Below are 20377 nucleotides of genomic sequence, written 5' to 3' on the forward strand. Positions count from 1 at the left end.
TTCCAGTTACATAACGTAATTTGCAAGTATGCAAATATGATCTTGATTTTATCTGATGTTGAAGAATAGCAGTGCTCCTCAGTGCCCCCTATCGGTCTTGCAGTGAAATTACAAATCATGGCCACCACGGGATAAGCAGAGTCATGCATTTCGTCAGTCAAATCTAGAGTTTGCACTTATTGCTTAAAGATGGACGAATGGGAAGAGAGACTGGGGTTTAAACCCCAACGAGAGGATGTCTACAATAAGTTACTGCCGTACGCTGAAGGACTTGACCAAGAGTCAGTTGAACAACTCGCGGAAATCAAAACCCATCTGAGCCGCAGCATCCAGCTGTGTGATGTGAAAGTTGGTGTAGTACACTGGGTTAGCCAACTGACCAAGTGAGTTGAAAATCCGAATGTTATTATTATAGTTTATTTGGCTATATACAGTTTATTTCTGTTAATTCATAGGTTAATTGATTCATTTGGTCAGTGAGAAGTTATTAGTTATGTAACTGTAACTTAAAATTACATTTAGTTGTCATTAGTGCAGAAATTTTCAACTTTGTTCATCTCACTTTTGAAGTTAGTATACATTGTTGTGAAGTTCAAATGTGCCTTTTCAAGTATGCACTCAAACATGGGATTTCTGTTTTTATTTGAAAAACCAGTTAGACATAATGCACTGTAAAGCATGTAACGTATGTGTCCTAATATGTAATATTATTACTATATCCCACTTTCATTGCTTGGAAAGTATTTTCTTTACAATGGTAGTGCTAGTGCCATTGAAGCCTGATAAATATTTTAAAATGTTTTTTTTTTTACAACTTATCATTTTTATTTATTGATCCCCCCCCACCCCCCAAATAAACTAGTATCCCAACCACTGATTATATCTTTTGGTTTTTCTTTGAAATATAAGCGGATTTTACATTTTCATTTTCTTCTTATCTTGCTTATCTAGATTTTATCTTTTCCATGCTTATACTGATATATAATGATATATATTTAATTTATTGGCATTGCTGACTCACTTGTAATGATGAAGCATATTTTGATGAGCAAAATATGTCAGCCCAAATTCCCCCTGATTAATGGAAATAAATACCTTTATCTGAAATAAGAATAAACGGGATTGTTTGTTCACAAGTTTTTTCTTAAATGGAGCATTAATAGATTAAAAAGGTAACAGTATGTTTAGTTTATTCTGATTTATGCAGTGTCATGTTGCTGCAGCTGTTAATGTAACATGTTTACTGTTGAATTATTCCAGAACATAATTGTTTTTCAATACATGTTATCACTTTTCCAGATACATAAGATGCCACGGTTTAAAGTTTTCCAAGGAGGACCACATATGCTTCGTGAAGATTCTATTTGAGATGATTACAATACCAGATCTTGAGTTGTCATTAGTGCAGAAATTTTCAACTTTGTTCATCTCACTTTTGAAGTTAGTATACATTGTTGTGAAGTTCAAATGTGCCTTTTCAAGTATGCACTCAAACATGGGATTTCTGTTTTTATTTGAAAAACCAGTTATACATAATGCACTGTAAAGCATGTAATATTGTCAAAGAGGATGTATAAGAGAATCGTTATTACTTGCCATTCAATGAGATTGAGCATAATCATAAACTATATAGATTCATGAAAAGATAGTGTTTTTCTTTGGCGTGTGATTATTAATGCATAGCTGATTTTTTAAAAATACTTGTACGTATATTCATTTTGCCCTGTTACTATTACTGGTGAAGCTGGTATCTTAAAGAGACATTAGTACAACCTATGGAATTGTTATGTAGGAAAAAGGAGTTGCTGTCCAGAGAAGATTTGGAATTACCTTGGAAACCTCTCTATAAACTGGCAGAGGAAGTGTTTTATTCTACATATGAGCCTCATGGTCTGGCTCTGTTTCCTCCGTAAGTTGGATGTTAGAGTTAAAATTTCTTGTAATAATTCTAAATAATTAAAAATTGGATTGCATTTCAGGTTTATCTGAAAATGATTGTGGCTTAAAATCATTTAGGTGATCAATAAACATAAGTTATATTCACACTGTATCTTGCATTATTGACACTAATCAAATGTTCTTATTTTATAGGACCATTGAATCACACATCAAAAGTGTTGTTAGGATGGCTCGGCCGTAAGTATTTTCTCAATTTATATCTAGAAAGATTTGTTACACTAAGTGTTGTAACAGAATGATCAGAGAACACCTGAAATGATTTTCTTTTTAATCAGAGAAACTTTCCTGCACGATATAGATAGACCATGTTTATACTGTAGGTTAATACAAAATATCCTTAGTAAATGTACAGTGATATTGATTTTATGCAAAAGATAAGGTCCCTTTTCTCATTATTATCTGTCCTTCTCAGGTATTTTTCTGTGGAATCGACACAAGAAATGTTAGAGGAGTGGCGCCCTTTAATGTGTCCATTTGACACTACCATGGGGAAGGCAATGAAATATTTTGAGTTGTTTCTACCAACCATGCTGCCCCCAGAGCACCATGACAAAGGCTTCAGGTATTATTTTACACATATATGCTCAAAACCAGACATACCTGAATACAGTTCATTATAAGATCATTAATGTTTCAGTCCTAGATGTGTGTTAATCCTCTTCAAGTAGCAGTGAAGTAAGGTATTACACCATCATGGCTATCTACATTTCCGTAACAAAGCATTAGTCTGACAATGTGCTTGAAATTGTATCACCAGAGTGCATAATTACCTTGTCATTTCAGGCTGTGGTTTGAAGAATTCATGAATTTATATGACTCTGCTCATAATTCCCCATCATGGGAAGCAGTAAGTAATGTTATCTAGTGAACAGTACTTTTAATGCACTTTGAATATTATAAATGGTTACGTATATTGTAGAAGTTATTCACTATATATATATATATATATTGAATTGATACATACAGAGCTAATGAAACTGTTCTCTCTCATAATTCCTTTGTTTCAGAATTTGGTTGTGCTGTTTGCCAGACTAGCCATTCATAACACTGGATATGTAGACTGGAACCCATACTTGCCCAAGGTTAGTGATGGTTGGTGATTTGGCTAGCTGGTTTAAAAAATGTGCAAATCATCTTAAGATATTTTTTGGCTTAAACCTGTTGCAATATTTTTGATCTACTGAAACCATAGTTCCTATAGTTCAGAATTGTTGTGATTAAGACTAAACATTTTTTGTTGGAAAAGTTTAGATTGACTTCAATTTCATTTGTCTTGGTGTTTTTTGATCTCGTGTTTTTACTTGCTTTTAGATAATGACCCGCTTTCTGCGTAGCTTTGATCTGAATGTTGGTACAGCTGCAGTTCAGGCCAGTAGACCCCACAATCACTATGACCTGTCAGTTGTCACAATCTGGATATCATATCTAATGGTAGGTACATGTCGCTGTGAAACTTTTTTTAAACATCAGTATAGGTTTTTGTAGCAAGAACAACTTAATTGTTTATAAATACATATGCTTTTTGTTGGGACTAATTGCCTATCAAAAGGGCATATGAAGTGTCTCGGGAGATAATTAAATTTTTTCAAGAGTGGATGAAAAACCTATTTTACAAACAGTTTATTTGTTTTGCACATTGAGTGACAGACTAAAAGATTTTAATCTACTTGGGTGATTTAGTGTAATTTTTATATAAAATTATGATTTCTTAATGATTCTGAAGAATACGTGTAATATTTATATAAAATTATGATTTCTTAATGATTCTGAAGAATACTCTTCTTGTGTCATATTTTTAATTAACAATTTTGCCATGGTATTTAGGGAGGTGACAGTACTGTACAGGATCATCTAGAGAAGTTGTTTAGAGCCATCGAGACCTTCTATCATCCCTCTAACCATGGGAAGTGGACAGTGAGTAGCAAGTGACAGGACTTATTACAAAATAAAACAGTGTGTGCCACTTGGGTTTCATTGCCCGAAGAATGCCCTTCTTTGGTTCTGATAATTTTGTTATAATGGATCTTAAGATTTTTCTTTTTGATATTTTTTGTGTTTTAAAGAGGCATACAATGTATGCAAGTCTTTTATGTTGCAAAAAAAAAATTTTATTGGAAATTTTGGCTGTTTTATCTTTATCACCAAGATATACCTTATCCAAAACTGTTGAGAAAATCATTATCTATAAACCCCATTTGCAAACTCTAAAGTTTTGAGTTAATTTTTTGCTATATTAACATCTAGGGTTCATTATGTGTTTAAGTAATAATCTGGTTTTAAGGTTTGCTAAATTGTGATTTACTCTTGCAGCTGAAGCTGATGTCATTTCTGTCTAAACTTCCACTGGCAGTGGTGAAGAGGGTGCATAGGTAAGGTATACATGGCCAAGTGCAAAGTGCAAGAAAGGTTGATAAGGTTGAATCAGTACTTGTGTGCTAGGTAATGATAAAGAGAAAAATACAAGTGAGTATGGGATTTCAGTAATAGATCGTTGTCAGTCTGTGTGTTTATTACATATAAAAATGATTTAATCTCTCTGCAGGGAGAGGCACAAGAAGCCATCTTGGGAGCCACTGGCACTTGAGTCCCACCGACTGACAGATGAACAGATCACCAGATTTGTCAAGAGTATGAAGGATATAGTGTTCCTGGCAATGTTCAGTAAATATGGGAGCTCTGACTCAGCTGCTGCCATGCACAATCTTGCTCTTCTAAGACCAGAACTCATTATACCTTCTTTGTTGGAGCAGTAAGTTGATCCCCTATCATAAGATCTATTTTGATATTTTTTATTTCATTAATGCTATGAGATATTGACCATAGGACATTTTTCATCAAGGATAATATATCAAGTATGGCCTATAGTTTAAAAAGTTGTTAGCGGTTTATGGTGGCCAAGCATGTCTGTTCATAGGATACTTGTGGGTTCGACTTTAACAGTTCAAACATACCAAAAAATATTAATGTTAATAATGACATCTTTAATATTTCCAGGTTATATCCATCTTTAGAAACACTGACAGAGCCCCACCGCCTGACTGCATGTATGAACTGTTTGAATGCAGTGGCCCGCTCCATGCTGTCCAATACCAAGTGGTACCCTGACGGCAGGAACCACTTGTTGCCCATCCTGAATCTCAGTCTGCCAGGCATTGACCCTAATGATTTCAAGAAAAGTCTGGTAAGATCACAGACCATGAGTGTGTACTGGTAACTGAAAACAACTAAATAAGTTTTTAAGATAAGATATAGAAGCTTTAATATTTGAGATTGTAGACATGTGCTAAAAAGAATGTTAAAAAGTTACAGAGAAAAACATTTTTACTTTGCATTTTTTTTTTTTTTTTTGCAGGTGACTTTTCAACTTCTTTCTACATTTACTGCAATGGTTCCCTTTGTGGACTGCTCAGGGGCTTCACAGCAAAGACAGGATTTAGATGAGGTAGGAAAAAGATATTGCAGATTTGTATTTTCAGCCAGGATTTCTAGAGGGAGAATAATTGGCATCGTATAGTAATTTGCTCTAATTTCAAAGTTATTTTTTGTCAGTTGCAGTTGTGACAAGAAAGAGGTTTTTGGCATATAGAAGGGAGGTTGTGTGTTTTCAAAATCTTTCCATATATCTACTCTGTGTCAGGTGTCTATCAGAGTATTTTATTTTGACATTATACTTTCATGACTTTGAATCTTTTTACTGTTTTAGAATGAAATGGAGCTTTGCTCTGCCACTGCCCAGTTTGAAGATGTGGTACTACAGTTCTTAGACAGGTGATAAAAGCAGAAACATATCAAGTAAAAAGCACAATGATGTGAAGGCTTTTGATAGTTTTCTGAATGTTCGTGTGTGTAATTTCAAATATTATACTTTAAAGTGAGAATCCTGTTCTGATAACATTTTCAATTGTTTAACAAGCCTTTGGAAAACACTTCTGTTTTTAATTTTAGGGCCTTTGCAGTGATTGAGATGAACACTACAGAGGTCAGCAGTTCCAGGACTGGGAGTTTGTCAGAAGTGCGCCTGAATCCCCAGGAACTGATGATCAAAGTTGGCATGTTTTCTACTGTCAATGCAGTGTTTCAACAGTGCTCAGGGCCAATATTTGATGTAAGTTCATCTCCCTACGTGGAAAAAGTACCCTAGGTTCTAGATTCCGGTATTGCCAGCTCGATCTTGATTTCATATATAACCCATAGTAGCAATACCAGGCTCTAGCGAACAGTGGCAACTCGGGGGGGCGTTCTTCTTCAAAATTCTGCCTGGGGCGCTTCCATATTTGGAAGTCACACGTCACAGCTGTGTCCGCCTGGATCCATATTTGGAAGTCATAAGTCTCGTACGTCACAGGTTTGGCCGCCTGGAGCTGCCTTTCCCGCCTTGCGCTAAAGTCTCGTGCAGGCGAGACAAGAAGCAATTAAAGTGCCTGACGCGGAGTTAGAAGTTTGAATTGTAAATATCTTGCAGTCGAAGGTCAGTGCCACAATACAAGCAACATTCTGCTGTAAAAACTTATTTTCGTGTAGCCATTGCGCAGCCCTTATAGTGGTATCGGGCATACATTGTAGCTGTCAAATTTGGCACACAACAAGCACATGTATTGTGCACGTGTATATCTCAGGACTAAATGTTCTTTGATAAGCAAAAAATACAAAAACATTGGATATATCTTTTCTTTCCGAAGAATATTATTTATTTTTTCATTTTACATCTTAAATACAGCAAATAAAATTAAATAAAGCAGAATTAAATTTGTTTTACGTTTTATTTTGGTCTGATGACATTCAACTGCATTTTCACTGCGGAGCAGTTCTATTTGATTGATGGAAAACTTTCATGGCCGCTGGTCTTCAGAGTTAGTAAAAGCGACTCCGCCACAAGGTATATTTAGCAAGCTAGCTTTTACGTTGCTCTGACACTCAGGGTAGGAAAAAGAGTTCTGTATGAAGATTTGTATATGCAGAAACATCTTACATCTCTTAAGGGATCTGTTATGTAAATGATTTCAGCTTGCAAAATATGTTGATGTCCTGTTTTATTTTTGTTACAGTCAGTTCTCCATAAGCTGTTCAATTATGTGAGCTCTAGTCTGTGTGAGATCCGTTTGGCTGGGAGATTTGTTGCAGACTTGATAAGATCAGCAGCTAGGGTGAGTGGAAGGTCTTCCATGTTTTATCATGGACAAATTGTTTAAGAATATGCCGCCAAATTTATGATTTTTGTCAAAAAAATCTGTTTTGACATGAATGTTATTATGTAGAAAAGATACAAATGTTAGAAATACATATTTAAGAACTTGAATTTAAAGTGATTGAATTTATAAAGAACTCTGGTCTGAAAAAGAAATCAAATATTTTGTGTACACAAAGGTTAGTTTTGGAAGTGTTTTATATTTACAGGCAAGTCCAGTGAAGACTTTGAAGAAGTTTGTGCCCTTTTTCTGTAGGAACATCAAGGAGCTAACAGAGAGTAAGTCAAAAGCAAACTTTATAGTAAAATATTAATCAAATGAGGTATTTAGAGCTAAAAATTTTAATCATTACTTAGCTAAAATTTTAGATTATTGAAAATCATAATGAGAAGCTGAAACTCCTTTCTTGTGACATGTTAAGCTTGTATAACTTGACTAACTCATGTTTCTTAAAATTAATTCTAGGTGATGATGTTCAGAAAGAAGAGCATTTAGATGACTCTTTGCTCTTTAATCTGCAATTATTATCAGAGGTATCAATTTTTAGATAATTTGTTCCTTTTAGAATTCAGCACTTCACAACTAAGATGTTTCACTATCCTTTATTGAAATAATTATAAGCTATAAGGTTGCTAGTTTAGACAAGTCCCTCATTTTCATCCCTTGAATTTTAATGGTGATATTATTTGCCAATAAAAAGTACCATTTTTATATGTTTATGAATTTTTAATAAAACTTGACCATGTTAAAAAAAAACATTCCAGGTTGTTCGGTGCGATGGAAAAGCTTTTTTACCATTTAAAGAAGATCTTCTACACATACTGAAGAAAAGTCTTCACTTGACGTCTAAACCTGGCTATGAATTGGCCAGAAATCTGTTGACCCACCTCTTGAAAGCACTGACCCTCATTTACACTGTGGACTACAGAAGTGTGACAAAAGATTGGGATGCTCCTCTGGCTGAATATTTGCCTATTAGGGTAATGATAACATGTAATTGATTTGGAAGTAAGCTTGAGAGAGAGAGATTAAAACAGACAAATTTGATTCAGTTTTCAGAATAAAAAACTATTACCTTCATTACCAGACTTTGTGCCAACCATCATTGCACCTAAGATTCCCTAAATAAAACAGGTTGATACATTCACATTCACATAGTGTGAAAAGACAGAAAAAAAGGAGAGAGAAAGAAAAACTTTTATCCCAATTTCAGGATTGGGCCAAACCTGGTGATCTTGACAACATGGGAGTGGAATGGCATGTCCCCTCTGAGGAGGAAATGGAGTTTGCCAAGCAACTACTGGAAGACTGTCTACTTCCAGAGCTACACAAACTGGAGCAGTTCTGTAATGGACAGAAAATGGACAGGTATGAATCATAAAAAATGTGTAATATTGAATAGTGAAAAATATTAAGTTTTGATGTAGGATTCTGTTTTAACTGAACAGGTAGGGGAAAATCTACCCTTTGATAATTCTAGATAATAAACCATGTGCACTAGAACTGGTGAAAAAGTTTACAATGTACAATTTTTATTTAATTTGACTTCGAAGTTCTTGTCATAACAGAAATATGATTGCAATTGTTGCAGTAAGTGTTATGTGTTTTTCAGGCAAGAAGTGATTTGCAGTCTTGGAATTGTTCAAGAGACTATATCTGGTGCTGGAAGTGTGTTTTCTCCTCTTTTAGGAGAACCCATTCAGCTGTAAGTATGGACTTGAAACTGAAAATCCTAAAAAAATATGTATTGAATTGCATTTCATTAGCTGATGTTTTCCACTTTATTTTTGACAATTATTAAATAATTGGGTTGAAATGTTTTGACGGCATTTCACTTTTTCAGAACATAAAGCTGTGGCTGGTACAATGATTTATGTATTTAAATTAAGAAAAATTGAGAAGTATCAACAGATTTAATATTAAAAAAAGTTTTAATTTTGGAAGAAAAGTACTTTTCACTGACACATATTTTTTCAGGGCTGAATCTGAAGTGCCATTACGCAGATTCAAACACATATGTGGATTTGAAAATCAGGGTGGGTTTATTACTAGACTTTACCATAGATGATTAAATACTTATATATGATATATTAGGTATTTGTATATGTTAAAGTATTTACAAGATTTATTAGATAGTTATTGATAAAACTTTATTAAATTATTCACTTCAGAATCTTTTTTTTTTATATAGTTGTGAAACTGAATGGGGAAGAAGTTCGGCCACTCATCCTTAGAACAGTAAAAAGGGTACTGGCTCATATTTTATCTAGCCATGAAGATGATACCAAAAGTTTATTTCATATTATACAGGTAATGTGCATATATAATCTTAGTGCTAGTTTCCAATATCTTTTTTTGTCTCATAATATTATGGAGGTAATGATTTTTAAAAGTTTTTAAAGAAAGATTCCTGGGAAGAAAACTAGAGGCAGACAAAGGCTCCTATTTCTAAATCAATTAAAGAAAAACAGGAATGAACACACAGGAATGAACACACAAATAAAAGTATGGGATGCAGCAAGAAATTGGACACTGAAACTGCCATTAAAAGTCGCCGAGGGTTGAATTGACCATGGCACCAGACAGACAGACAGACAGAAAGTTTTGGAACATGAAGCAAGTGCAGGTCACAATGAATAATGTATAGAATATAACTATAAAATGCAATTATTAGAAAAAGGCTAATAATATTTCAATTGAGTTGTCGGTTAAAAAGTCCAGTTAGTGGTATTGATGATAATGTAGTGTAATTGAAATGATGATTCTTATTTTCCAGATCTACAACTTGTTGCTGTTTTACAATGGGGAATGGAAAGAAGAATTTGAAGCAAGATGGAGGAGCTTCCATATTGTGAAGAAAGCAATGGGGAACAAGGTATGCAGACAGAATTATCATGTTTTAAATTCTAGGAATGCAAAATATGCATTGATGTTTTGCATGTTTGGATATTTTGATGTCATATTCCTTTGGATGATTTTGAAACATAAGCTAACAGATGAAACAAGTTAAATTGGTGAGAAATGTATTTTGGAAAATAATAAGCATAAAAAGTCTTTCATTCAAAACATTCTTTTTGAAAATGTATATTTTAGCTTCAAGGGAAAAAACAACATCTGAGAGCAGTGCTAGTGGACAGACTGCAGTTGCAACATGAGGTTAGTTTACTTATCAATTAAGGCCATTTATTTCACAAATCTGATTTTTACATTCTGTCTTCACTCTTTTTATATAGTGTTATCTCAATATATTGTTATGTAATGCTTGCAGTGTTTAAAACTCACTTCTTGATTTGATGGCATCTTTTTGTTATTTTTGATAAAAAATCCACTCTTTAAACTTCTAGAGTTAAGTGTTGCCATTCTACTCTCTGTTTTATCAAATGTTGATGTTGTTTTGCAGTGGCGCATGCTGAATCGTGTGGACAAAACATTTACGGATCTTCACAAAGAAATCTTTGATGATTTACTGACACTGTCTGTTAGTAGATACAGAGAGGTGAGACATGATACCCTGTAATTTACATGTAGAGGCTATTGAAAAAACAAGATAAAAGTTAGAAAATGTTTCCCATTCGAAAATTCATTTTAAGATTACATCATAACATTTATTTAATTTATTAGTTTTTTGATGGATATATGACTAAGATCACACTAGACATACATAATGTTTTATACTTGGACTTCATATAGGTAAGACAGAAGGCACAAGCAGCAATTACCAAAGGCTTCAATTTGTTTACCTACTCGTACAAGCTGTTCTTGTCTGACATCCTAAAATATCTCAAGGATCCCACAATGGAGCACCATCAGTTCAAGGTGGGTATTTTAAGTCCCAAATTGATTGAAATGAGGCAAATGTGAATTAATTAAGATACCAGGATATATAATCTAGTTGTCACTGGGCAAAAACCTAAGTACTATCTATATCACCTTGTAATAACATTGTTATCATCTCTGGTCTGAATCACTTGTAAGAAAAAATGTTAAGGTCTTCAGATTTTATGTCTGTGCCAACCCCATAGCATGTGGAATGACATGCCACTGACTATATTATTGCAATGTAGACAAATGGCTTCTTTGACTATAGCAGGGATTCAAATTTCCACTAAAGTACACTTGATCTTATCATTTAATTCTTTCAAAACTCCAGGGTGGTCTATACCTGGTGCTGGGGACAGTGGACAAGAGGTGCCTTGCCACCAAGAGAAGCTGGGAGATTTTGAACCAGATATGGCCAGTCTTGGTCCAGGCTCAGCACTCTGAGAAACCATCTATACTGAAGCTCATCGATGATATAGCTGACAAAGTCCACAAACACCTCACCACTGTATCTGTTAACATACAGGTAAAAGTGTTCATTGCAATTACAAGTAACTCTTTTAAGCTATGGTAATAAGTTCTTTTAACTAGATAGCTGTAATGCTTGAGCTCAGTAAAATATACTTTTAATGGCTGAGAAAGGGCACCAGGAACGTTGTGTTCAGTGTTTATCAGTTATTATCATTTCAGTGTTCATTTTTAAATATCTTTTGATATAGCTAGCTTTCTGGAGTATTAAGACACAAGTTTAACAATTTTTATTTGAACAAGACAACTTTATGATATAATACTTTACACTCTCAGACTGGTACTAATGTTATGTGCATGTGTCATCATGATCCCTTATGTATGTGTATGTATATCTATTTATATATGTATTTAATATGAATCAAAGATAAAAAAAGATTTACATAATACATCCTACATAGAGTACGGAATAAAATCTTAGTAATTATAAATCTTGCCAAAAATATAAATCAGTCCTTTTATTCCCCCAGGTACCTCCCCATTGTTTAGAAGTTGCCCAGTTGCCCTGGAGCACCCAGTTACCAAAGCCAGTACTGCCTCCAGCCAACTCAGAGGAGATGAAGCATGGACTAGAACAGCAAGAGGAGAGGAATAGCTGCTATACACAGTAAGCTGCTGATAGTTTGCAGTCTGTGGATTTTTTTACTGACATTTGATGTATTTGTAATGAAATGAATGGGTGTTATTTTCTATCTGGTAATGCTTAACTGAGATGAGAGCAATGCAGGAAGTGAAAAATGCAGGACTTGAGGTATTAATCCAAAAAAACACCATTATGTAAGACATAACGATATCTCTTGTAGAATATTTTACAAAAAATGCTTAGTAATTCAAATTGTTTCTCTTTTTAGGCAATACTATAAACTGGTCAATACCCTGGTTGAACTTGTAGAGGGAGGTACATTGTAAGTACTGAAACAAACTTTGCCTTTGTTCTGGTGTAGATGAAAAACTAAACATGTTGGCTAAAAACTAGTAGGTTGACATTGATATCTTATTTGAAGCTTATATTAATTAACTATGATATGGCCGAAAGTCTATTCTGTAAACTTGATGTGTGTTAATTTTACATATAAAAATTACTTTTTACAGGCGATGGAAATTTTACCAGATTGCAATGGAGCTTTTAGCCCTCATCATCAGGCATGATGCCAAGTTGCCTCAAAGTGCTGTCAACCTCTTTGTCAAGAACATGGCCAGTGAGACGTTGTTGATTAGAAAGGTATAACATTCAAAACTTCAACCAAGAATAATACAACTCTGACTTACATCACCAGAAGATCATGCTTTCTAAAATTGGTTTTCAGTATCAAGTTTTTGTTGTTTTTTGTGAGCTGAGCTATTCATCCTGGTATAATAGATTTGAATTCTGTTCCAGCTTTCTTTGGGTGCAGTGTCTTCCATTCTGAAGCAACAGAAGAGAAAGCATCCGCGCATGGTAATAGATCCCTTTGCTGTTAGTGGCTGTGAACAGCCTAGCAATGGGCATTCTTTGCCAGGAGATAGCAGACTGGATAATGCATGGCTGCAGTATCGGTCAGACACTCGTCCAGATACGCTGGACAAGTGGGAGAAGACTGTGTTTGTGGACAAAACACATTGGGGATACTACTGCTGGCCAAAGTGAGTACATAGGTTTTTTTATTATTATTATTTTATTTTAATATCATTGAATATTTCTTGTATGGACTACATGATATGCTTATTTGAATAACAGTTAAGATTTTTTTATTTAGGAGTATGGCTATGACATGAAGCAACCTAAAAAAATATGGTTTCAGTTCATAATTACTGTAACTTTAAGTTTATTTTGGAAATTGACATTGGATTTATATCAAAATTTTACTAGATTTTGTAGCCACCACAGATGAATCAGTATTATTTTGTACATCTACTGCAATTTTTCATTTTTTTTCCCAGAAATATGGAAGTATACGCTCCATACTCACAGCAGCCAAAGTTAGGGAGAAAGAGAGAAGAGTTGGAACCTGAAGAGCAACCCATATATGATCATTTTACTAGACAAGACTTTGTTGACAAGATGCTGGGATTTCTATCTCTAGAAGAAAATAAAGGAAAGGATAAATTTTCTACCAAACATTATACTCTTTTCAAGGTAAGAACTTGATTAGTGTTCCAAAATAAGATATGAACATAAATTATATATTTTAGAAAGAAACATCTCTGGATTTACACATCTGTTTTAATGTATGGCATGCTTGAAAATGTATTGTCAATTCATTGATGTTTTGAAGTTTATGAGATACCATATTTTCTCTCAATCTCTTTCAGGGATTGTTTAGGAATTTTGATGATGCCTTTCTGCCATATCTTAAACCACACATTGAGAAGCTTGTTGCTGATACAAGTCATGATGGTCATGACAGCAGCCAACGCTGTGCTGCTGAAATCATTTCTGGGTTGATTAGAGGCAGCAAACACTGGACTTTCGACAAGGTGAGGTCAATTTTTAGTTGGACTTAGTTTGCACATTTAGAGTTGAGAGCAAAAAAAACTGGAAAAGATGGAATTCTTATTGTTAAACAAGAATGTTACTAGTACGGAAAAGATTCTTCAAAATAAACATTGTTTTGATTGGTGTTTCAGAACCACCATCAAACACAAATTATGATAAATGACAGAACATTTATTTCATATATGATTTTGCATGTTGTTTCATAGGTATCTTCCATGTGGGAATGGTTGGTTCCAGTTTTAAGAACTGCTATCAATAACATGACCACAGAAAGTGTGACTGACTGGGGCACTTGTTTTGCTACAGCATCAGTAAGTCATTATACAAAACTGATTACTAAGAAGTGTAGATAGTGTTAATATTTGCATTTTCTAAGTATGAATCTAGCTTGTATAGATATATGGAAAGCAATTGCAGCACTTTACTAATAATATTGTTTTGGTCATGAATAAAGAAATTCATGAATTTAAGCAAGCATATTTTTCAGTATTAGAATTTAAGATTTTTCGTAAATTTTCCATTTTTGAATATGTATTTGTAGCTGTCTTCTGAACTTTCAGGAAAGTCGTGATCCGAGAAAACTCCATTGGCTATTTGAGGTTTTGATGGAGAGCCCAATAAGTGGTGCTGGAGGGTCCTTTGGAGATGCAAGGTCAGTAGTAAATTACTTGAATTTGATATACATTTTGAATATGAAAAAATGGCCTTCCTTCTTTCACCTGTAAGGTAAAATATACCTATTCTACAGGAATACTTGAGCATGCAGTATGGCTTGTCAAAATGTCTTACTACGCCTGTTAGACAATGACAAATAGTTAGTGAAAAGGTGAAAATTAAAGGAATGAAAGCCACTTAAAGATTTCAGTTTGCCAGTGCTTCTCAAATATACTTCTATTAAACAATAAGAGAAATCTCCTAGTCATAAAGAAAAGATGCTAATTTAAAAAGGCTCAAAATAAAAGTGATTTGAAGTTTGCATTTTGTGGATACTTTACTTTTTGTTGCAGTCGTTTGTACGTACTTCAAGGTGCATTGGCACAACAAGAATGGCGTGTTGCAGAGTTGCTACATAGACTTATAAACTACCTCATCCCTCATCTGAAACACCCTTACAAAAATGTCCGAGATAGGATTGGAAGGTGGGTCTTAAGGGCAGGGGTTTCTCTTTTTCTCCTGTTGTTTGCTGTGATAGCACCAGTTAAATGGCATGCAGTCACAGGGCTATTTCAAGCATATTTGACATCTAATCACAGATGATGATTATATGGAATATACTTTATATTTCTTTAAATACACAAACTGAATTTTAATATCAGCTTGATTGGTTTATTTTCCCCCAAGAAGTTTTGGCACATTTTGTGGTGTTTTGAAATCCTCAGAGTTATTGAAATTTCTGTTTTAGTATTCAATATTTAATGGAATGTTTGTATTGAATTGAAGTACTAAAATTTTTCTGTTTGCTGTCTGTACATTTGTTAGCTTTGCTGAAGTAGTTTATAAGATAAATATATAAATATTTTGAATGTTTTCAGTGTTCTCACTAGTATAAGTGTGTCTGACTATACTGTGCCACATGGCCTGCCAACAAGGTGCCCACAAAGGAAGGAATTCATAGAGGGTTTCTTGCCACAGCTTGAGGTGCTAGAAGATGTTGAAGATAGCCCACCTCTCTCTATAGCAACTACAGAGAAGATGGAAGTGGACAAAGCAACAGGTAAACAGAGTTGTGATGACTTTAGCAGAGTAGAGAGGTATTACTTGTTTTGGGGGTTATAAATTAAACAGTTGAAGTGTATTACTTTGGTGGTCAGTGATCTGATTTGTCTTAAACATTCAATCATGTTGTTTTTCATGGTCCATTTTGTTTGTTGGCCAAATAAAGTATGTTAGACATATGATTTGTGATTGTAAGTCTCTGTGGCTATGGGCTCATCACTTGTCCAAGTTGTCCCTTATCTCTGAAATCACAGAGTGACCCCAAGGTTTAGGTCCATAGTTTATTATAAAACAAAATAAGAGATGAAAAAAAATCACTAACAATAACAATTTACGCCTTTTCTCAGCTTTAGTCCTGAAAGCAACCTATCATGATATATATAACCAACCATGAGATTCAGATTCAGAAGTATATTAGAACATACAACTATAGTAATTTAAAAACAAGTTGTGCTGCCAATGCAATCACTGGACACTCATGTTGTGACAATAGAGCTAAGTTATTATGTACAAAATGCAGCATAAGATGTAAGAAATGATTAAAAATTTAGATATTTGTACTAGTACTCTTCAGCACTTTATGATGTATACTGCTCAGTTTGATATGTGACCTTTCGCAATAAATAATGGCCACATGTCCTGGCATATAAATCTTCCTGTAGTGCATGACAGAAGTATTACAATAAATTTAAAGTAAATATACACAGAAAATAATATAAACTACATGCCCTGACAGTAGATACAAGTGTTTACAGTGAGAGCAAATCTGAGACTTGCACAAACACACTCAAGGAAGAAGCAACCTTGTCCATGAAAGATGCTACTCTCTATGAATGAAAAGGAGGATAACACAAGTCTCCCAATATCTATGTTGGAGCAGATTGACACACCTGTTGTGGTATATGATATATTTTTGCATGTAGTAGACTGAATTACAATAATTTTTCCAGATGATGTCACGCCCGATGAAAAGATGGAAGTGGATGATGAATCTGCGGCAAATAATCATGTCAAAGAAGATGCAGATATTGATGATCCAAGGAAGAGTGCCATCAAACTCTGTAAAACAGGTTAGGGCATTCATGCCAATCCCTGCAGTAAAAGACCCATCTGTCTGTGGCATATTACTGTGATTAAATGCATATCTGACAATTATGCATATTGAACAAAGATGTCAGCTTTAGAATCTTTGATGTGAGTGAATACAAAATCTGATCTTACTGTATTAAAATTAATTTTCATCTTTTAGTAATGAAGTATGTCCAGGGGAACTTGAGTCGTATGTTTCACTGCCAGTCACCAGAACAGCTCAAACTTTTGCCTGTGGTAAGGCCTTGAAAGTACTTAGAAGTATATAGAAAATGCTATTTGTGAATCATTGATATATTGTATGAATTACTACATTTGGCTATACAGTGAGTGATGATGAAGGATGCTGTCAAGAAAATATGGACCAATCATCTCACTTCTGTGAATACATTAAAGATGAAATTTATATGGGTATAAAATACCACAGTTCTTTCCAAAATGTAAATAATATGTCTTTTGTTATTATTATTATTATGTGCAATATTTTGTATTTGTTTTATTTTATATACTTTTTAGATTGCTCCTCTGAATAGTGTGACTGGGGATGATGATCTCAAACGAGAGACCAGTGTCACTTTAGCATGTATGGCTCAGGCATATATCTCACCTAAAGACATAAGCTTAGCTTTAGCTATTGCTAAAGAGGTAAGGCTAGACAGCATTTCTCTCCTTAAGCTATGTCCTCCCATCTTTATCATGCCATTTTAGATATTTTGAATAATCTTCAAAATAATTTCAGGCTTTAGAAATCTTATTTAATTCTGTAAAATTGCAAATTGAAAAAAAAAATTACACTTTTGATGAGGTGTTTTAAGTCTCTTTTTTGTTGCAAAATTCTTTAAAAGAGGACTTGGCTTCACTTTTTTCTGTCAATTGTTCACTGATGAGACTTTTCCGACTTTTGTCAGAATTCTGACTTGTTCAGGGTCATTTCGGTCCTTCTTGTGAATCGTGTACCCTGGACCCCTGGCCAATTTTCCTACTTTTTCAGTGAGGACTGATCCGTACCTGATTGTTGCTCAACTATCAATCCTGTTTAACATCTTTTATTTTAGGTGTCTGGTCTGAAGTCTTGGCATGCCAGGTCAGCCATCTTGCAGTACATACAGGTCATGGTGTTCAGCAACCTGTTCAATCTTCAACAGCCTGAATATAAAGAACATGTGAAAGAACTAGTGCTGCACTTGCTATGTGATGATCAGCTAGAGGTTAGAATTTTAACAGTGTGTTTTTGTGTGTGGATGCATGTATGCACTAAGAAATTTCAAACACCTCACTCATTCCAAAGGTGTTTCAGATACATGAAGTGTGGTGTGCTTAGCTGGCCTTGCCTCCTTCAAGACTACTGTATTATCATAGGTCATTTCTGATGAAATAGGACATTGTAGTTACTATAAATTGTTATATGTCTTAAATTGTTCTAAATTTTGAGCTCAAGTACTGTTTTAAATAGTGCAGATTTAGATTAATCAAAAAAAGAGTAATGTTTTGCATTTCCTAGGTTGAATGTTTGATCAAAATGTATATTATTTATATCCAGGTGCGAGAAATGGCTGCTGTAACATTAGGAGGATTTCTTCACTGCAAATACTTTGAGATAGACCATGATTTGCTGCAGCATTTTGAGAAGCTTAGTAGTACAAAACTGAAGAAAAAGCGACGTCTCTCTGGGCCATTGTCCTTGGAAAACTTGCTAAAGCGCCATGCTGGAGTTCTGGGACTTAGTGCTTGTATACAAGCCTATCCATATGATGTTCCTGGATTCATGCCACAGGTTTTAATGGACCTTAGTGACCATGTGGATGACCCACAACCAATTCAGGTGTGTAAACTCTGAAAAAAACATTATACTTTTACCATGATTTCAGTCTCATTGTTTACTCTCATGTTAAACATATGTATGTTGGTGTGCAGGTCTCCCTTTTTATTATGATATTGAGAAAATGTTGTTTAAACATATTTTTTTCAACAAAGTCATTAAATTATAATCCCCATTACAAGGTCTCATACTTTTGATTTTCAACAAACAAACTCCTACAATTTTCAACAAACAAACCCCTACTTTCTTAAAACATTTCAATGCTCATTGAATACCATCAGTCAAATAAAATGCCTCAATGGTGCTATAGGAGGTCTCCAACGTGTTTGTGGAAAGTGTAAACATAAGAACTTACAACAGTTTGCCAAAACAGATGAACTTATTTCAACATAAATCTCCTATAATTGCTTGCAACAAAATTTTCTGCCCATATAAATTCAAATTTGTATTGTAGGTTAAAGCAAATTTCTATTGCAGCCATAACATGTTTTATTAAACAGAAATATTTTGTTTCCCAGATGACTGTAAAGAAGACTCTCTCAGACTTCAGGAGAACTCACCATGACAACTGGATGGACCACAAGCAGAAGTTCACTGATGACCAACTTGTGGTACTCACTGATCTTCTGGTTTCACCCAATTACTATGCTTGAGGCAGGACACACACAAAAAAAAAACAGTTTGCCACCTACCAATGATAATCACTTTTTATAAACACAAATTATTACTAATTCAATGAATTTATTGAAAATTTGGGCAATCGGTCATGTTATTCAAGGTATAATAAGGGTGTAATAGGGTGTTATACTTTAATCCAACATTAAGCAATATTGTTATTTATTTATTTATTTTAGGTAAAAAATAACCACATCATTCATAGCACAAAACCATAATGTATGGATCAGTATGAAAGACTTGTGTAGGTCTCTTGATAACATGTCATACCCATGCATAATAAACAAAATATGATATGTATTTGAAGAATGGCTGCTTTTAAGGATTAATTTACAGAAAATCTTTTAAGTTCTTTAAAAGACAGTTTATTACAGGATGTCTTCGATCATCTTTGTTTGTCATTGATTTTAGTTACCTTCAATTTATAATCTCATGCAATGAGATGGCAAGTTATGAATATTAATGCAAAGGTTTAACTAGCATAAGCTGAATTTGACCCAAGAAATAATTTCATTATTATTATTGAAGAGAACTCTATATAAATTAACTAAGGTAGAAACATACCTGATTTTTTTTTCAGTGTTGGTTTTAATTGGCTGTTTATATGAAACAGCAGATAACATTTTTTGAAAACCCCTCATTGTATTCTTGGTAAGAATTTTTTAATATTATACCAACCCTCATTAAGACCAGGGTATCCAATCAAGCACATCTGTTAAACATTTAATATATTCATATAATCACTCCATGGTGAAAGTCTGACGTGATAAAATAGGAGTGCCAGAGACAGGAAAGTGTTCAAAATTAATTGAAGAACATGTATGTCTTAATTCTGAATGTTTATTATACACATTAATCAGACTTTACAGCCTATTGTTAAAGTTGGCAGAAAGGTATGGATGTTTTTGAGCCATGTTATTTGAATAGAAGAAGAGACAAAAAAATGGAGTCCAAGCTTTATTATATGTTGTTGGGAGTTGCCATTATGGCGCTTATTGTCTGTTAATCAAGTTAATCGAACAGTAATAGATATTTTACAGCAAGTTAACACACTAGAAAAAGATTTGATGGCAAATTTACAAGAAAAAAGTAAAACGTACAAATATTCAT

The 20377-nt window shown here is 34.1% G+C and overlaps 1 protein-coding gene across 1 annotated transcript; it reads left to right on the forward strand.

The window, feature by feature from the left end:
* The first annotated feature begins 189 nt into the window (after window positions 1-189).
* On the forward strand, window positions 190-20376 carry LOC106169600 (proteasome activator complex subunit 4). The gene is made up of 44 exons (XM_087003772.1): window positions 190-383; window positions 1300-1440; window positions 1793-1909; window positions 2092-2136; window positions 2372-2521; window positions 2743-2806; window positions 2967-3041; window positions 3271-3390; window positions 3784-3873; window positions 4270-4328; window positions 4502-4708; window positions 4954-5140; window positions 5312-5401; window positions 5663-5727; window positions 5905-6064; window positions 7005-7103; window positions 7354-7423; window positions 7611-7678; window positions 7910-8125; window positions 8359-8513; window positions 8758-8850; window positions 9123-9181; window positions 9337-9455; window positions 9922-10020; window positions 10239-10301; window positions 10546-10641; window positions 10836-10961; window positions 11296-11490; window positions 11963-12099; window positions 12344-12397; window positions 12585-12714; window positions 12871-13115; window positions 13413-13608; window positions 13785-13949; window positions 14175-14279; window positions 14529-14620; window positions 14976-15107; window positions 15501-15682; window positions 16635-16754; window positions 16934-17010; window positions 17290-17418; window positions 17829-17981; window positions 18314-18595; window positions 19111-20376. Exons 1-44 carry the CDS (start codon window positions 190-192, stop codon window positions 19243-19245), a joined length of 5556 nt encoding a protein of 1851 aa, XP_086859898.1. The 3' UTR covers window positions 19246-20376.
* Window position 20377: the final 1 nt, after the last annotated feature.

Source organism: Lingula anatina, chromosome 2 (assembly GCF_051362555.1).
Source record: "Lingula anatina isolate TDL-2025a chromosome 2, LinAna3.0, whole genome shotgun sequence".
In the NCBI taxonomy this organism is placed as follows: domain Eukaryota; kingdom Metazoa; phylum Brachiopoda; class Lingulata; order Lingulida; family Lingulidae; genus Lingula; species Lingula anatina.